The sequence below is a fragment of the Anomalospiza imberbis genome, chromosome 9, assembly GCF_031753505.1.
Source record: "Anomalospiza imberbis isolate Cuckoo-Finch-1a 21T00152 chromosome 9, ASM3175350v1, whole genome shotgun sequence".
In the NCBI taxonomy this organism is placed as follows: domain Eukaryota; kingdom Metazoa; phylum Chordata; class Aves; order Passeriformes; family Viduidae; genus Anomalospiza; species Anomalospiza imberbis.
In genome coordinates, this window is record NC_089689.1 from 12917659 (window position 1) to 12936642 (window position 18984).

Genomic DNA, 18984 nt, shown 5'->3' on the forward strand with positions numbered 1-18984 from the left:
CCCTTTTGTTAACATGTAACTACAATATATCTCCAAAACTGCTGCCATAAAAGTGTCTGGCAAACCAGAGAGCAAAAAGGAATGATTTTCTTGTAAAATCACAGAATCACACAAGAATACATGGAGGTGTTTAAGGAAAGACTGGATGTGGAATTTAGCGCCATGGTCTAGCTGCCGTGGTGGTGTTAGACCACAGGTTGGATTCAATGATTTCAGGAGTCCTTTCCAGCCTAACTGATGCTGCGCTTCTGGGATTCCATGTCGAGATCTTTCCCACTCGGCCAATAGTGGCGATCAGTATGCCTGCTCGGGCCCGTCCGAGCTGTTGGCAGTGTCGGGGCCGCTTTCCGCCGGCTCGGTGAGGGGACGGGACAGGGCGCGCCTGCGGGAGCTCCCCGGCCCCGTGCACGCCCGTCGTACAGGTGTGTGCGTCGGTGCAGACAGGGACCCGCGGTGGCTCCCGCCCCGCAGGAGGCGGAGGAGAAAGCGCGGAAGGTTCCTTTACTAATCACGGCCGCGGGGCTGTGCCGTGGGAGCCGTCCGGGGGTCGAGCAATTCCCTTCACCGCCGGGTCCGGCGCGGCCGCTGCTCCCGGGGCGGGGCGGGGCGGGGCGGTGCCGCCGCTGCCGCCACGCTCCGCCCGCCCGCCGCACGAGCCGGTGCCCGCGCTGGAGCCGCTGCCGGAGCGGCGGGCCGGGCCCCCGCTGTCCTGCCCTGGCCGCGCTCCCCGCCGGGCTGACCGCGCTCCCGGGCGCCGCTGAGCCGCCCCCGTCCGCGGTGGATGCCGCCGGGGAGCGGGCGGAGCGCGCCGCCGGGGAGAGGGGCTGCCGCGGCCGCCGGAGCCCACGTACATGCGAGTGCCCTCTCCGCTCACCAGCATGCTTTACTTCCAGATGGTGATCATGGCAGGGACCGTGATGCTGGCTTATTACTTCGAGTACACGGACACCTTCACCGTCAACGTGCAAGGCTTCTTCTGCTACGAGGGCGCGTACCGAAAGCCCTACCCGGGCCCGGAGGACCGCAGCGCCGTGCCGCCGGTGCTCCTCTACTCGCTGACCGCAGGCGTGCCCGTGCTGGTGGTAAGCAGGGGCCGCCCGTACCCGCACTCCGGTGACTTGCTGGGCTGGACCGGGCCGGGGCGGGCCGCGGGTCCCGGCCGGAGCGGTGCCGCCGGCGGGCGGCTGCGGGCCGGGCCCGGCGGGCGGGGACCCTCCGCGCTCCCGGGACTGCGGCCCGGCCCCGGGGCCCCGGCGGGCAGCGCTGCCGGCCCCAGCCCCTGCCCTGCCGTGCCCACCGCGCCTCTCAAGTTTATTTTTAGCTCCGGTTTATGTAACTGCCAGTGCCTGTATTTCCAGCCCCGTGCGGCTCCCTTTGGTAAAAAATTACCGTTTTTGAAACGCGCGTCGCTTGCACAAAGATGGACAACCTGAGGAAAGCCCCGTTTTTAGCACCCACTTACTGATGTGTCATCCGGTACTAATTAGAAAATCCCTCTGTCAGTTTTGTTTTCTAAAAGTCAACTGGTACGTGCAAGGAGCAGGGAGCAGTTTTACTTGATTTAGTTGTCTCCATATGTCACAGTTACTGATGTGTGTGCAAACGAAATCTGTGTCTCTAATTGAACATGATCTTCCGTCAATCAGTTTTAAACAGGTGTGTCTAAAATGTGATTCAATTTATCGATTTTTTATGGGGATCTTTTTTTTAGAAAACACCTAAGAGAAAGCTTTTTGGAAAAGCAGTGAGATTCCTTTCAAGCCGTTGAAGATACTCTGTGTTGTCAGATAACGAGGGCATTAGCATCATTCAATGATCCCTCACCATACTGAGGTTTGAATATTGGGGATGGATTATATATAGATTTACCAGGTGCATGCACAGTTACACATACAGAAAGCCCTTGTAAATAGTTGATTTTAATCAACTGTAAGCATTAGAATAATAAAAAAATGCAAAGAGAAGAGGCCTTTTAAGATAGCAATTATTTTTCTATCACAATAATTCTTTTTCAGGAAAATGTAACAAAATAGGAGTAGAAAAAGCCTCATCAGGGTACGGCTATGGTAATCCCAGACACAATTTCTGCTTTTGTAGCATCATGAGATCTCAGATGGTATCAAATATATTGAACCCCTAAATACTGTTGAAATTCTAAAAAGGAATTTTTGTTGGGGTTTTCTTTTGGTGATGTTTCTCTGATGTTGGCATGTGATGTTTGTTTTGCTTTTAATTCTATTTCTTTTGTTTGCCTCAGGAAGTTATAAAGGCTATGTCAGATATTCATGTTGAGCATCTCTTTTTCCTAATATGTGTCAACAAGATGGATTGGTAGTTTCCATTCATTTCCTGGGTGCTAGATGATTACGTCAGAGCAATCTCCGTGACACTTTGGGTTGGCAGTCTTGTAATTAGCCTTGCTAAAAAGCTAATAATAGAATTTAATGATACTTAACTGTGTTTCATCTCCCAGTCACCAGTCTTTTGGGCAGATGGCATGCTTTGGGATGTCAAGGCATGGAAAACCACATTGTCGATACCTGTGTTTCACTTTTTTAAAAAGTGTTTTTATTTCATTTTATTAAACAAAACATTCAGCTCCTGAGAGTCTCATGAATTCAAAAGCATTAAGTCTAATAATTTAACTTTATTAAATTGATGGATTTTTCAGATTTTGCACAGAGTTTTTTTCTGATTTGCCTTGAACAATCCTCTTGGACTTAGTGTTTATTTGGGATGGCACTTACTCAGTTGTGCAGAACATGTACATTGCCTTTACTTGTTCTTTTCATTGAATGGAGTGGTGAAAGTAAGATTTCTTCACCAAAACAACTTGTATGTTCAGTTGTAGTAGGTTTCAGAGATTAGGGTCTCTTCTATTTCATTTATTTCTTGTCTGTAACATTTTGGACATACATGTTCTGTGTAATTTTGTTTCTGTAGATGAAATAGGAGAATTAATCATGTAACATAGCCCTGTTTTGGTCTGTAAAGTCTACATGCAAATGTAGACTAGTGAAGGAAATACATTTCTGTGAATGCAATTTCACATTTTTTCCCCACAATGAGTATTGTCCTTGAACAAAGGATATTAAATACTATAATTTATGAGGGTTTTTTTTTAAATCCTTTTTTTTTCCTGCTTGTTTGGTGAATGGGATTAATGCTCTTTCTGGAGTTTTGAGGTAGAGCAACAGAATCTTTACTTTGGTGTTCACAGCACCTGAGGTTTTTTTGAGTGATTGGACTTGTTAAATTGGAGCCACAGAGTACTTCAAGATAAGCCAGGTTATCTTAATGTGACTCAGTTAATGGCTCCATTGCATTGAGCTTGAATGAAGTTGCTCAAAAATAATAAAAAAAAAGTTTTTCAGATGATTTTCCTTTCTACATGCCTCCTAGTAGAAAACTAAAAAAGTAAAGTACTGGTAGCAGGACCTGTCTTGATGAGCATCTCATCAGCAGCAGGCTGCTGTGAGGCTGTCCCGTGGCTGCTGATCCAAAACCCCTGTGCCACATCAAGCCATAGGGTTGGGCTGAGTGTTTGCTCACAGGGCAGCCACAGGTATGTGCTGAGACCTAAATAACAACCTGTGTCAGCTGACAGGGATGTACTGTGAGCACTGTGTGCATCCTGGAAATTTTCTGGTTAGGCTTTAAAAAGCTGCTTCCTGCTAGTACATTCCTACAGCCCTGGTGCAGCATTGCTGCCAGGCTTTCATTCCTGAGTCAATCTGCTTCCTCAGCCCATCTGCCCCCGTGCCATCCAGGGACAGATGCAGCTGGCTGGCAAGGCACAGGTGCACAGGAGTGTGATCTGAGAAGTGCAGTCCCAGGGCAGAAACAGAGACTGCTTGATCTACTGGAATGCTTGACTTTTTAATGGGGTTTTGGCTTTTTTGTTTGTGTTTTTTGGTGTGTGTGTGTGTGGTTTTTTGTTTGTTGATTTTTGTTTGTTTGGTTTTATTTTGGTTTTGTTTTTGTTTATTTCAGTTTTGGTTTTTTTGTTGTTATTGAGGATTTTCTTTGGGTTTTTTTTTGGTTTTGTGATGGTATTTTTTTTTAATTTTTATCTTTGAGTCAAGTGCTCTGATATGGGAAAGGGAAACGGACTGAAGGAAAGAAGCTTTGTGCTCTGTACTTGGGACTTACTGGGTTTGTATGTCTACAATCTTTGGTCAAGTAATTACCATGTATTTACCAAATATTTGGTCAGCTGTGACTTGGTGGGCAGCTGGACTGGATGATTATTGTAGGTCTCTCCCAGCTGAACTACTCTATTCTAAGTATCTCATAGGTTGTGTAGGATCTAGTAAGGAGTCAAATTGTGCTGTTCACTTTGGTTGTAACAAATTTATTGTCTGCTAAGATGTCTCTGCTTAAAGCCCCTGCAGAGTTGCCTGGAGAAGCTGTGGCAGCCTGGGCCCTGGCAGGTTCAAGGCCAGGCTGGATGGGCTTTGAGTAGCCTGGCCTATGGAAGGTGTCCCTGCCCATGGTGGGTGGGCTGGAACTAGATGAGCTTTATGATCCCCTCTGACCCAAACCATTCTATGATTCACAGGTATTGCAGCAACTGTAGGAAACTTGTACAGGAATCCAGCAACCTTGCTGTAGGATGAGAAGAGCTGTTGTGCTGGTTTTTTTTTTCCAGCTGGTTTCCTAGCTTTTATGTAGGTTCCATGAAATAAAGTTACATTATAATGTTGGTTTTCTCTGGATTAGCTCTAAAGGGTGTAAGCACTGTTTCTTAAATCTGCCAAATCTGTACTTTGAGTTCTTCCACTGGAGAATTTTGAGGGCTCAAAAACACTTGCTTTTGTTTAGTCTGTTTTTAAAAAAAGTGCTGAAAACAACTGCAGCTTAACATATAATAAAATATATTGTCCCTTGCAGTGTTAGACTTTTATTTGTTGAAGGTCTCCTAGGTCATACTTTTAGGCACAGGTAATGACTTGAATGAGTAGATGAGTTTGCATAAAGAGCATTAGGCACACAAGCAGTAAAATCTTTTAAAAATGTAGATGAGGTGGAAATTGCAATCAGAAGAGTGGAAAAGTCCTAAGTGTGGTATTCTGCATGGGAAGACTGAGACTTGGGCAGAGGCAGTGCCTCTCTGGGCTCCCTTTTTCCCCTTTTTGACTCAGATTTGGAAGAATACTGCTGACTCTGTGCTCCCATCTTTTTATTGTCCATAGCACTAATACCCTGACATCTCTGGTATACTGAGGAATTCTCAATACATGGTTTATTTTTTTCTTTTTTGGTTTTTTAATCATAAAGTCAAATGTGAAGGTGACAGGAAATAGGTTCTTGATTTGAGTCTACTCAAATATGTAATAAGCATAGAACTGCCATTTGAGGGCTCAGTGCTATTTAAGCCATTTCCCAGAGTGCCAGTTCTTGCTCAGTGGGCTGGTTGCTTTTTTAAACTTGTTATGACAGATGTAGCTTGGGAAATACACGTCAGTCTAATCCTTTAGCTTCCAGTAGAAATGTTTTCTAGAACAGTGAGGCTAGTGTCTCATGTTTTTGGAATCTATAGAATGATCGATTCTGCATTGTTTCTTTTTGGTATATGTTACTAATTTTGACCTCTTTAAAATACTGTGAAGTGCACTCAAGGATTCTTTTAGTGATTCCACATGCTAATATGGATTATTTAAAATGTCAAAACTGTTTAAACAATAAGTGGTATAAAATGTGATGTATTGGACCTAAGATGTATGCTGACTGCCATAAAAAAGCCAGGAGGAGATACTGACACATTTTCATTAACATATGTAAACAGTTTGATTATTCAAATGGTGTTTGGTTTTATTTCCAAGTAACAAATATATGATTACAGTACTTATCTATAAAATATACACTTCTATTTGCTTGGGTGAGTTCCTAGCATATTTGTATTTTCTCTGAAAACCAATTAAAGACTCATTTGTTTTAGGATAATACTTTTAATGTCATAACTGAAAAAAATATTTGTCATTTAGACATGAAGTATTGCATGCTCTCCTTTTTTCTTTTTTTAGTGGACTGGAAGTATCTCTAGATTTGGCGCATCCCAAACAAGGGATGGATGTCAAAAACCAGACATTCTACCTTGAGCTTAGCTTTAGTCAGTATCTTTTTCCTTTGAGGAGGAAATTTTGAATCTTGGCAAAAGAAAGACTGTAACGTGAAAGTTGAAATATAATTGTTCTTGTATCAAATTTACTGTACCCTCATACTTAAGAAAAAACAAGATCATTCTGTGAAAATTGAGAAAGAGAAGCTACCTTTTGAAATATCTGCACACTTTTCCTACTGTCTTTGCTGTCTTAATAGCTCCAGGTCTGAATAGCTCAAGAGCAGTTGAAGAATATGCAGAGACCTGAAGGAGATGCACCGCTTGATTCCAGCACATAGATCTAGGTGATGTGACTGGACACCTCCCATCTCTTCCTTTCTGAACCTGCTAGTACCTATTTTCCTTCTGATATCTGTGGTTTTATGTGCTGTGGCATCAGGGACTGATCAAATTTTATCAGGCTGAGTTCTCAAAATGCTCCTGGCAGAGAAGCTTTTAGTTAACCTATAGTTCACTGAAACTATTCTACTAGTGTGTAACTTAGCGCCATACATGAAACGGGGTTCTAGATTGTGATATCTGGGACATTAAAATACTCAGTTGCCTGTTATAATGTGAGGAAAAGCATAATCTAGAATTAAAAGTTCTGAAAATATTTTCTGTGAGTTTGTTCTGCCTCATGCCTGAGCTGTTTCTTCATTCCTCACTTTAATCAGAAAAAGGCACTACCTTCACAAGTATTCCTTCAATATACTTTAGGCTGATAATTTTTCAACCTCATGGCTATTACCAAGTCATGGACACCTTGATAGTATTGGAAAAAAACTGAGACTTTTTGAACTGAGACTATTGGAAAAGCACAGAGACTTCTGTGAGACCCCACTGGAGTACTGCATCCAGCTCTGGGGATGCAGAGACAAAAAAACGTGGACCTGCTGCAGTGAGTCCAAAGAAGAATCACAAAGGAAATCGAGGGGCTGGAGCATGTCTCCTATGGACACAGTGAGAGAGCCGAGGTTGTTCAGCTTGGAGAAGAGAAGGCGTTGGAAGGACCTTAGAACACCTTCCACTACATAAAGGTGTTCCTGTTTCCTACAGGAAAGCTGTAGGAAACAGGAACACCTTTTTACAAGGGGTCATAGTGATAGGACAAGGGTTTAAACTGAAAGGGTGTGGATTTAGAATAGATGTTAGGAGGGAATTCTTCACTATGAGGGTGGTGTGACACTGGAACAAGTTGCCCAGGAAAACTGTGGATTCCCCATCCCTAAAATTGCTCAAGGCCAGATTGGATGGGGCTTTGAGAAACCTGGTTGAACGACTGAGAACCAGATGATCTTTAAGTGTCCCTTCCAACTGAGGCCATCCTATGATTCTAAGAATTGAACAGACTTTTCTAATCTGCTACTTGAAGAAGTGACCTCTGTGCATCCTGAAGGAAATTAAAGTGTTTTGTAATTTCTTCTAGAGAAGAATCAAGGAAGCTTGATAAATAATGCAAGGATGAACAGTCGCCAGCAGCTGTGTTACAGGGCAAAAAAATCCTAAGGGTATGTAGCAAGGTATTCAAATTTTCAGTTTTATGTACTACTTACTGAGAAAGTTAAGGAATTGCCCAGCAAGGTATGCATTCTATCCTAGTGCTCTTTTTCTGGGAACAGTGAACTTTTATTATGATATTTGAACATCTCATTATCCTGTTTTTGATAAGACAGTGATAAAGCAACAGAAGATTAAAGTTTTACATCCTGACTCATATGAATTGGGTAGACTAGGCAGCCTCTGAAATCAAATAGAAATGGTTTTAAGAAACTAGTTAGCTAATCAAAGAAAATAATTCCAGGATTATTGACATAGGTTATATATAAAAAAGCTAAAGCTTTTTAGCTTTGTGTGCCTTTCTCTTGCTGGTACATTTTTCAGCTGTTAACCTGAATAAGGAATTGCCAGGATACTTTGTTTACTCTGGGATCACATTGTTCTTGCAGGCTTATTTGGTCCCTGTCATCATAGCTCTGTTTCAGCCTGTGTGCACAGCTGTAACTTCTTTCCTTGATAGGTTTCTTCTTCCATTCCCACGTGTTTGTAGGAAAGATATAAAACCTGTTGCTTTTTTTTTTTTTAGTGTTTTGTTTTGTTTTGTTTTTTGAAATATGCAAGTGTTGGGGACTTCAGGAAGCCACTTTTTTGGGAGGAGTAATGACCTTGTCTGGAATGCAGGAGAAGTTTAAAGCTAAGGGACAGTTTATTTCATGTTTTCCTTTGTGAATGGATGATTGCTTTGCAACTCTACTTAAGAATAAAAAAATAAATCACGCTGTTAGGTCTACAGTAACTTTGTGTACCAGATGTCAGTATTGGCCTGTTGGGACACATAGCAAGACAAATACATGATTTGATAGTCTGATGCTGGTTTTATCTCAGCATTAAACCACTAATCCAACAGAGCTATAACCTGGAGAAACAATTAAAAATTCAGAACCACTGTGCGTTTTCTTGGGAATTCTTCTTTATCTGTCTGTCTTCCTGTTGTGCTGTGATGCCTTACATGAACGGTGCCTGCAGAAGTTATGTTTGTAATTCCACTTGAATGTATTTCTGCTGTGCTTAGTATGCATGTGATTTACAAACACTAACAATATCGAGGCCATATGCTTCATCCTTTGATGGGCTCTCTGGAAGTAAGTGGCAAGCAGATGTGAACAAGGCAGGCAGGGTTCTGTTTGCAGCAGCTGAATGCCTGCTTGTCCTACAAACGATGCACTTATGTTTAAGTGAGAAATTGTTAATCCAACTAATCCTGAGTGATTAAGGAGTTTGTATCGTTGTTTATAATCTAAAATAGTAGGCTTGAAGTAATAATCAGTTTTTCAGCTGAACAATTCTTGCTCATTGTACATCATGCAGGATTGAAGAGATGGGTGTTCATATGATATATAATAAATGACAGCCAAAGTAGAATTGTAAGTAGCTTTAGCTGTGTTTTTCAGCCTTAAAAGCAGAGTGGTGCTTAAAAAGCTTTTTATGCTCTTGCAGCATCTCTCAGATACACTGAAGTGCATTATGGCCCAGCTTTCATCATACATGTGTTTTTATTTAGCAGAGATGTGGTTACTTCACAGATTGCAAGTAAAAAGTCCAGCTGAAGTGGGTATGCCATATCTCGGACACTCAAAAAGTTGTACATGAGACATACTTCTTTAAGGAAGAATATCTACTGAAAACAAACTCCTTTGTATTTGCACATAGTACAGTGACCATGGTGTTGGACAGTGGCTAGGAAAGCAGTTCTAGCACTTGCTATCTCTGATGGGCTAAGAGTGTTTCTATTTGCCTGTGGATCAGAATATATTTATTTTCAATGTAAAATGCTACCTGCAGTAAAAAAATGACTGTATATATTAAGGCTTTTTAGAATCTATTTGTGTAAAAAACTGTTCAGTACTGATTCAAAACTGACTTTTAATTCTGGATGCCACTTCCTGGTGTATGACGCACCATAAAAACCTTCCTGGTTTTACAGTATGAAAACTGGGGTTGTGGATTCCACTTCTGGTTGCCAGTCTGGACAATGTATTATCTATAATTCTGTGTGTATTTTGTAAATGTGTTATAAATACCCATTGTCTAATTATTACATATTGTATATTTATATGAAAATTTCATTATCATATGCACTTGCTAATGTACATATTATAAATTATAAATGTAGTATAGCTATGTTTTAAAAATATTTTCTTTCTCTGCTGTTATTTCTTCTTGCCTCTCATCCATGTCAGATTAAAGAGTATGTATGAAGGCATTTGGAGTTCTTAGTTTTCTAAATAATAATTAAGAAAAAAGCAGTTACGAAGAACAGAAGTCAGCCTAACAGTATTCTGCTATTCAGATTTTATTTTTTTTCTTTCTCTATACAGCATATTGAAACACCTGTTGTTTTAGGTTGGTATGTTTCATGCTGTCTGTAAAAAGGATCATTCATACATTTTACTTTTTATCGTTCAAATTTTGAGTAATATTTTGGGGATTTCTTCGATCATATAAATCAAGTACTAAATTTTAGAATCAGTATGTGGAACTCGGCTTCCCAGTAGAGTTATTTTGGGTAGTAATAGAGATTTCTGTGACCTGTCTGTAGCAATTTAGGGCTCTGACATGACTGAATTAATTCTGCTTAAAGATTTCATAATCACGGGCCAGCTAAGCTGCAGTAACCAACGACATGAACTTGTAGCCTGTTGGGAGCATGAGGTGAAGCATTTGAGCTTGACCTGCTTTAATCAAGACTTAGCTCAGGATGTGTTAGTTTTTTGGTTTTAGGGAGTGTGTGCACAGGCTGTCCATGACAGGGCTCTGCTGAGAGGAGGGAACCTCACAGGGTGTGATGGCTCGTGGCTGAGCCTGACCTGCCTAGTGCAGGTCTGTGCAGGAGTTCAGCTCTGTGCAGAATGATGTCTGGACATGCCCAAGCTTTGGCACGTATTAATAATACTTTGATCATACTTGCACAGATTGAGCCAGATGTCCAGAGCCTCTCCACTGCTCAGTTCCTGCTTTTCCTGTTCCTGTGAGGACTGTTCTTGGCCCTCAAGGCTCTGCCATGAGGCCAGGTCTGAGGCTACTGTCACTGTGCATTCAAAGTGCACAGATGTGAGTGTGAGCATCCGACAGGCTCAGGGGAGGACTGGGGAGCTTGGGCTGCATTAGGCTGTAGGCCATAAGCATGTTCCATGTGGATGGTGTGGGGACATTCCAGCTGTTAGGATGGGCCCCTTTGCCAAGTGCTCACGCTTGACTGAAGTCAGGGCTTCAGTCACTCACAGGGACTCTTTCCAGGCATTTAGCAAAGGCAGATGAGATTTGTAGGCAGATTGACCTTGGGCCATGTCAGTGGTCTGGGGACATCTGCAGCTGGCAGAATGAATGTACAGAGCTGGGCTGTGAGCTCTGTCAGGCTTTCCCTTGGTGAAGGGATCTGACCACTCAGGCAGGGTGGACACATAGCTGTTAATGCCTAGCTGTCAAATGGTAGTTGTGAAATTAGGCTTCTGTGTAAAGCACTAGATTTGTGTACAATCAGTTATACCAGAGCTAGACTGTTAATTTGTTATCTTGGTATTCTTAATGAATTGTCTTGGAGTTTGGTATTGTCTTGGTATTCTTAATGAATTGATGGAGTTTAATCACATGCTTCAGTGCTATTTGAATCACAAGGCTTTCCTGAGGTGGAGTGCTGTGTGTGAATGAGTTTGGTGCTGATAGAATATTTTTCTGGAACTACATTCATTTTAGTTGTCGGTACTGTAGCTTTACTCGGTATTTCTTTTGTTTCTGAATTGATAGTGATTGTTGTGTGATTAGGAGTAGATGGAAATCATAGAGCAGAGACTACTTCTTTAAAAAAACTAAGTATGTTTACATATGCAAGTGTGTATGCACAATGTGTTGCCGGAAAAAAGTAATGTTTACATGCTTGACTTTTCATAGTTCAGTTCACATGTACTTTTAATCTTGAATAATAATGGTAAAAATGTAATGCCTCAAAGAATTTATTTATTTACACCAGAATACTTAAATTGTTATTACTGAATGTGTGCAAGCACCTTTCATTGCAGCACACTTTGAACTTCTCTTTGAAATAATTTAAATTGCTCCAATAATAAGATTGCATCCAAACCTGGCTAAAAAAGTGTTTGTACATTTATATAGCAGTATGTGTTTTATGTAATATCCTTTATTGTCTTCACAGAGAAGACCAAAAACCAGCTATTAAAAGTCTGCTTTGAAGACAGTGTCAGAGCTTCACAAGATCTAAAAATTTTAAATAGACTCATTGATCCTTAAAACACTTCTCTCACCGCTTGAGTTTTTTTCAAGATATTTGATAAAGCCAGCAGCATATTTACTATTATTTTACAGATCTGTGTAAAGGAGATGATCCTTGTTAGGGTAAACCATTATGCACAATTTCATGAGTGGAAAGAGATACAGTCACATATTGAAGAAGAGTAGCTGGGTTTACTTCAGCCAATAGACTTTGCAGTTAGTTTTGAGAATACCATTGCATGCCTTAAAGAGCTGTTTTTATGCTCTGCTGTCTTCACAGCAAAGTATACAATCTCCCCTCTGTCTTGTAGGCATTTCCTGTACTAGGAAATTTTTGCTGAAATTTCCCACTCTTGCTACTCCTGTTTCAGCTTGTTGGCTGCTGTGCCAATGAGGGCACTTGGGACTTCCTCTTAATTCAAGCACTGCATTGTGCAAACTTCTAAACAGGGTCAGACAACATAGTGTTGCCAGCTGCACATCTGCAGCCATCTGGATTTGTGGCAGGAGCAGTAAAATAGACATTGTGTAGCAGAGTTGAAAGAGTGCCAAAAGTGGTGCAAATCATATTTGCAGAAAACCCACCATAGAGAAACCCACCATAAAGAAAATCCACCATATTTGATCTACAGAATATACAGTATCATTATTGAAAGTCTTTCTACTTGTGTATTTATCAAATAAATGGGATATGCTACTGCTGTGCAATGTTTTGTGAAAAAGCTTGCTGGCTAATTCATTCCCATCGCATTGTTAAGAGCAGGGATAAGTAATTATTAAAGCTTCTGCTACTCATAACAGGTCTCTACCCCCACTTGTATGACATCATTAAGATCTTGTTTCTAATAAACATCACTTCAGTATCTTAATTTATTATAATAACATTCTTAAGGAGAAATAATTGCCCACTGTGAAATGACAGCTTTCAGTTCTGAGGGAGGAGATGCAGAGGGACTGGTCACCCATTGTTTTGTATCTGAGGTTGCTAGTTGTTTGAGGTGAGGCAAGAAGAGCTTCTGACCTCTTTTGTTTTGGATCCTTTCTCCCTGACCAGTCTCTCTAGTGACTGTTCTGGGAATAACATAATGAGTTTGCCTGGTCAGTGAAGCTTGAAAAGTTAACTTCTGTAGAGTCATTCTCTTTGACTGTGTTACTCAAGTGTCAGTACAAGGTGCCGTCTCTACTTTTCTCTACTTGAAAGCTTCTATTTGGTCACTTGTTTCCTGGCTCACAGAGGCACTGGAAGTGTGGATTAATACTGTCAGGATTTGTTACTGAGTAATTTTACTGCTGGTTTTATGCTGAATGCACATATTATTCACAAGTAACCCTAATATGAGACAGTGCAGAATAAGTCCTAGTTTTAGACCAAATGCTTCTATGTATGGGCTTTTAAAGTGTTTTAAACTCACTTTTAATGACATCAGGATTCTTTGCAGCAACACTTAAAATGTAAAGACATGAAGTATATTAGAAGAATGCCTTATATGTTAGTATGTTCAGGAGTAGGCATTGCATTTTTTGACTTATCGTTCTGATTTATCTGACCTGTTAAACCTCTTTCTCAAATATTTGACACTCCTTCTCTGTAAAATTGGATTGTTTTCCTAGTTTTGTTTTATTATTTTCTTGGGACAGTATTCATATCTAAGACCTATTTCCTGACTTTGGATGAGGTTGACTCTTATGTCATGTATTTACATGTCATTATGTATGACTCTTAACCTAGAGTGCCATAGTTTTCACAACTAATCCAGGTCCTGTTGAAGTTAATGAGGTTACTACCATGGGTTTCAACTAGACTAGATTATTGACCTTGATGTATTTAATTTGTTGGCTGTTATACTGTAGCCTAAGGTAATGGTAAAGGAAGAGGCCATTATTAGTAGAGTGGAGCTACTTATGTGATTACAAAGAGAGTTATTTTATTTTGAAGGTCATTTTAATAAAAAGCTTAGAAATATTTTATTGAGATGTCTCCTTAAATTTATCATTATGAATTAAATACTAGTTGATAATAATAAACATAAGTAATAAACTAGTTGTGTGTATGTTTTGTAGACATATATATTTTGCCACAAAAATCCAGAAAACAATTTTTGTGGAATTTTACATGTATTGATCTTAGGTACAGCATGTTTTTCTCATAGCGCTGTTAAAACACAGGGTACTTACACTGTTCCAGTGTTTGGTCCTCCATTTGCCTTTGTTTGATGGCAATGGCAGTTCAGTGAAAGTGGCTTTCCTTGAACTGATCTCTGGAATAATATATCTGCAAAACATATCTGGCCTTGAGTAGAAGTGAGCTAGAAGTAATACAGTGGAAAAAGTGAGAAATACAGATATTCTCCTTCTTCTGAGCCTCTGAGAACAGTTGGCTACAGTCATATACTGACTGTAAAACCACTACTTTGTGACTGGAATCTTTAAGAGATGCCTTTTATGTAATCAGATTTTATTCAAACAGGGATGAAAGGCCGTTTATGCTGAATTTTGCAAGTGAATGTTCATTCTGGGTAGAAAAGCGCAGTTGCATAGATCACCTAAGGCTTAAAATACAGAGTAACATTGCTGTTGGAAATGATCACTGATATGGGTGTCAGATGCTTTGGTATTGTGTTTATCAAGGAGTCATGTTTTCAATATGCACAGAAGGGTTGGGACACCAGTCTGCCTCAGCAGACAGAGCAATGTACAGTTTTCTCGGCCAGTGAAGAAGCAAAGGGGTTCACCAAGGCCAGGTCATAAAGAACCAGTCTTCTCCACATGTGTCATTCGAAGTCCAGTGGAAGACTTCCTTGATTCAGCTGAGTGCAGAGATGAACATATATGAAATTAATCTTCTAATAGAGAAGATAAATCAAAGAGCTTTGAACATTTTGTTTTTCCTGCACAAATACCACAGTATTTTGAAGGTTGAAGTTAAGTGCTTGAGAAAAATGAAAAATTTTGATGTAGAATTCTTTTTCAAACTCCTTAATGAAATAATTATATTTAACAACAGCCTTTGTCATGTATCCACCAGACATCAGGAGACTAAAATCATATTACAACTCATTTTCATAGGGAGGTGTGTCATGAAGTGTGGAGTTCACAAACTTTACATAATGGTGTCCTTGTTTTTTGTAAAAAGAAAATGAGAACAATTTTAAAACTGTAAGAATTTCCTATGATAACCTTATCTGGAGTATTTTAGCCTAAAGTAACTTCACAATCTGAGATGTGAATTTATGCCTTTAGAAGGCAGTTTTGAATTCATTTTTCTCTCTTCCCCTCACCATTTACTAGGGTTTTTTTAGATGTACAGATTTTCTCTAGATTAACATTTTTTCTCTAGCTTTTTTATGTTACTTTTTAAAATTAGAAAAGCTTGATGCATGGGCAAGAATTCTCATGAATGTCTCTTATCTACTACCTCTTGCAATGTGTTCAGCAAGAATACTCGTGTCAGTATTGTAAAAGTGCCAGCATTTGGATAGTTTTAGAACCAGGTGCCAGACACTTACTTGGCCCCCAGACTGCCACGTTAGCGTTCCTGAGCATGTTCTTCACATTCTGGCCATTTCTAATCGCCTGGAGAGCTGCAGTGCAGAGCAGCTGCACGTTCTGCATCTCCCAGTGGTACGAAAGGTTCAGCAGACATGAGCGGGAGCTGCAATGGCAAGCACAGCGGAGCAGAGGGCTGAATGCAGCTGGCTGGGGAGGGCAGGGCGGGCAGGAGCTGCAGTGGTGCAGAGGGCTGAATGCAGCTGGCTGTGGAGGGCAGGGCGGGCAGGAGCTGCAGCGGTGCAGAGGGCTGAATGCAGCTGGCTGTGGAGGGCAGGGCGGGCAGGAGCTGCAGTGGTGCAGAGGGCTGAATGCAGGTGGCTGGGGAGGGCAGGGCGGGCAGGAGCTGCAGCGGTGCAGAGGGCTGAATGCAGCTGGCTGTGGAGGGCAGGGCAGGGCGGGCAGGAGCTGCAGTGGTGCAGAGGGCTGAATGCAGCTGGCTGGGGAGGGCAGGGCGGGCAGGAGCTGCAGTGGTGCAGAGGGCTGAATGCAGGTGGCTGTGGAGGGCAGGGCAGGCAGGAGCTGCAGTGGTGCAGAGGGCTGAATGCAGCTGGCTGTGGAGGGCAGGGCGCACAGCCCCTGGGCTGTGTGCCCAATGCTCAGTGCTGGAGCATCGAGTGCCGTGCTAGGCCCTGCTCTCATGCGCCGCCGGTTGTGGCCCCCTGGTGATGGCACAAGGCTTCTCTTAGGTGCTCTCAGAACAGCAGGGCATGGTAACTGTTTCTCTGAATGACTTTTTACATGAGCAACCTTTGCTCTGGCATTGTGCGATTTCAGCCCTGGTGCTGCTCTGCCGGGGCTTTGCCCATCGGACGCCACAGATGGGCTCCAGAGGAGATGCCATTGGCACGCATGATCAATTGCTCAGTTAAGGAAAAAAGGAAGCTCTTAAGAGACTCTGTACTTCAAAATATTTAATTTTTTCCTCTCCTGTGGTAATGAATGAAGATAATTCAGTGAATGATGAAGTTTTTAATGTCTCTGTGATTATGTTCTCATGTGGTTCATTTCTGGCTTCCTGCTTATAAATGCTTGGCTACTGAGTGCCTCTTGCATTCAAATAACCACTAAAGTCTGTGTGAAGAAAGCAGCCTTTACTATTGTTACATACTGAGTATGTCTACAATGTATTAAAAAGGGAAATAAAGAATATTTGTTCATATCAAAAGCAACATTACTGTTTAGTACCATATAGCCTTACTCCACACTACAGAGAACTAAGTAATGCAGATAATATTTCACTATTAGATATGTAATCTTATAATCTTATTTTTCTTTTTTAAGTGGACATGACCAAATATATTGAATTTTAGTATTTTTTTCAGAAAATGTGGGGAATACATATTTTTAAAACAAAATTTAGAGGCTCAAAAAGGTTGAGTATTTTTTTCAATATCTTTCTTTAGAAAAGCAGTTTTTTTTTTTTTACATCTTTTCTGTAAACCTTTAGAAGCTGCTATATCCTCATATTGAATGCAAGAGAGGCTATTTTCTATTTAATCAATACCACACAGATTTATCTAGGATTTATTTTTTCATTTTCTGCAGAGCTACTGGTCATTTCTTACTACAGAAAAATGTACTTTTCTGAAAATTGACCAGGGCATTTGCTGTCAGTTTAAGCCAGCAAGAAGCAATGAGAACAAGAAAAACACAAAGAAAATGGCCTCAAGGGAAAGCGCTGCATAATGAGCTTGAAATTGCTACTGCTGGAAATACTGTTGCTGCTTTTCCTGCCAGGGCTGTCGCACCACTCAAAAATTTTAGGTTCAAGTGGAGAGTGGGGCTTTACTCTTAGCATCACTAAAAGCCAAGGTTTATGCTGCTGGATTTCCCAAACTGAGGCCGCTGTGCTCATTGGTACATGGATGGCATTTTTAAAGAGGAAATAGGCCAGGAATAACCCATGGTCTCAAAAGTTAAAAAGACAAGGTAAAGAGCAAGAATAACAAAGCATATAGAAGACATATTTTTAGAAGAGATCTGCACCACACTAAGTGGGAACTCATAAGTTAAATTAATAGGGAGGCCATGCAATTTAATTGATAACAATTTTCTAGTGATATGTAAATAATTGCCAAGATTTTTAGCTCCATTTCCTACCTTCATTTCTTGCCTGATAAGGAAGACCGAGGGAATTCATTCTAGAGAAAAAAGCAGAGCTATGGACTGCCTGAGATGCTCATTCCCCCACGGTTATTTCTTGAAGATGGTCTCATAGAAGCCTTGGTTACCGTTCAAGTCATGCCTAAATGGGAGAAACACAATGAATGAAATGAAGTCAGAAGAGAAACTACAATGCACAGTGTTGTAAAATGTTCTTAACTTGACAAGTTGAGCACATGGATGAATATTTAGTGGTCTTTTTAATGCAGTAACCACTTTTCAGTGTTACTCATCTATCTAAGTGGTTGCTGTAGTTACAGCATTACCCTGAGAATTGGCAGAGAGGGAATTGTGTATTCTTTGACATTCTCTAGCCTGTGTGAAATATTTCTTGAACATTTGTGTAGCCTAAAGTAGGTTTTAGCAGGAAAGGTCTATGACTCTATACACGGAAAATTATTTTCTAATCCCAAATAGAGATTATCAACCTTACATTTCAGGATTTATTCTGTTTAAACATATTCATGTACCCTTAGATATCTTGTCATGCAAGTGAATATTTAAGTCTCACTTGACTTCTGGGGCATTATAGGGAGTTATGTGAAATATATGAGAATGTAGGTCATAAAGTAAACCTCATTATTATTTTAAGAAGTGCAGATTTAAGGTCATTAATTTATATAGGTGCTGGCTGTTGTAAAACATAGGAGACACTAGGGGAGGTTTGTTTATGGAGTCAGTTTACTGAAAAATCAACAATGTCAGAGCTGCTCTAGCTCTAATATTTGGAGTGAGTCAGGCTTGACATTTTGAGTTGAAAAGAACACAGAATTTAGAACCAAGTTAAGAATATACTGGATAGAAGGACAAATTTGATTTTTAAATTGACATGCAGTGCTATAATTAGGCACAGCTTGCCTGTATTCAGAAAAATGACTAATACAGAAGAAACCTGGACTTGGGAGGAGGGAATCAGTGGTGGGGGGAGGATGTGTGCAAAATGCTATAAGAATCCTAAGAAGAAAACAAGGAAAGGGACAGGTGCTAGGTAGTTGACAATAAATGCAAAAAATGTATTACTAATATAAACACACCATGAAAATAAATCAGCTAATATATTAATATGGAGTTAAGAGGTGAAACAAGAAGAAACACTAATTTTAGATCTCATCCCTCTCAAATTCTGTTCCTGGCTGTCAAATGGATTGTCACATCACAGACAGGATATGATTGCCATGGAGATGGTTCCAAGTACTTCTGTAATTTCATTTTTGCTGGGTTAATATTTTTTATATGCTTCTATAAGAGTAAGGGATCATCCTTGTCTTGCTCCTTGTTGCAACACTTACGTACACTGTTTTTATCTAAGGACTCTGCAAGTTGTTTATACATATGTTCTTCAGAATACTGGAGAGCCTGCACTTTGTACTGTCAGACTTCAG

General features: G+C 40.8%; 1 protein-coding gene across 3 annotated transcripts in view; it reads left to right on the plus strand.

Moving 5' to 3' along the window:
• The first annotated feature begins 622 nt into the window (after positions 1 to 622).
• The window catches only part of PLPPR5 (phospholipid phosphatase related 5), an 83894-nt gene continuing 65532 nt past the window's right edge, over positions 623 to 18984 (plus strand). Inside the window, exon 1 of one of the 3 annotated variants that reach the window (XM_068199751.1) lies at positions 623 to 1082. In XM_068199751.1, the coding sequence (XP_068055852.1) occupies positions 852 to 1082 (231 nt within the window). In that variant the 5' untranslated portion in view covers positions 623 to 851. The remainder of the gene's footprint in view (positions 1083 to 18984) is intronic. The other 2 variants (XM_068199752.1, XM_068199753.1) reach the window with 2 other exon arrangements.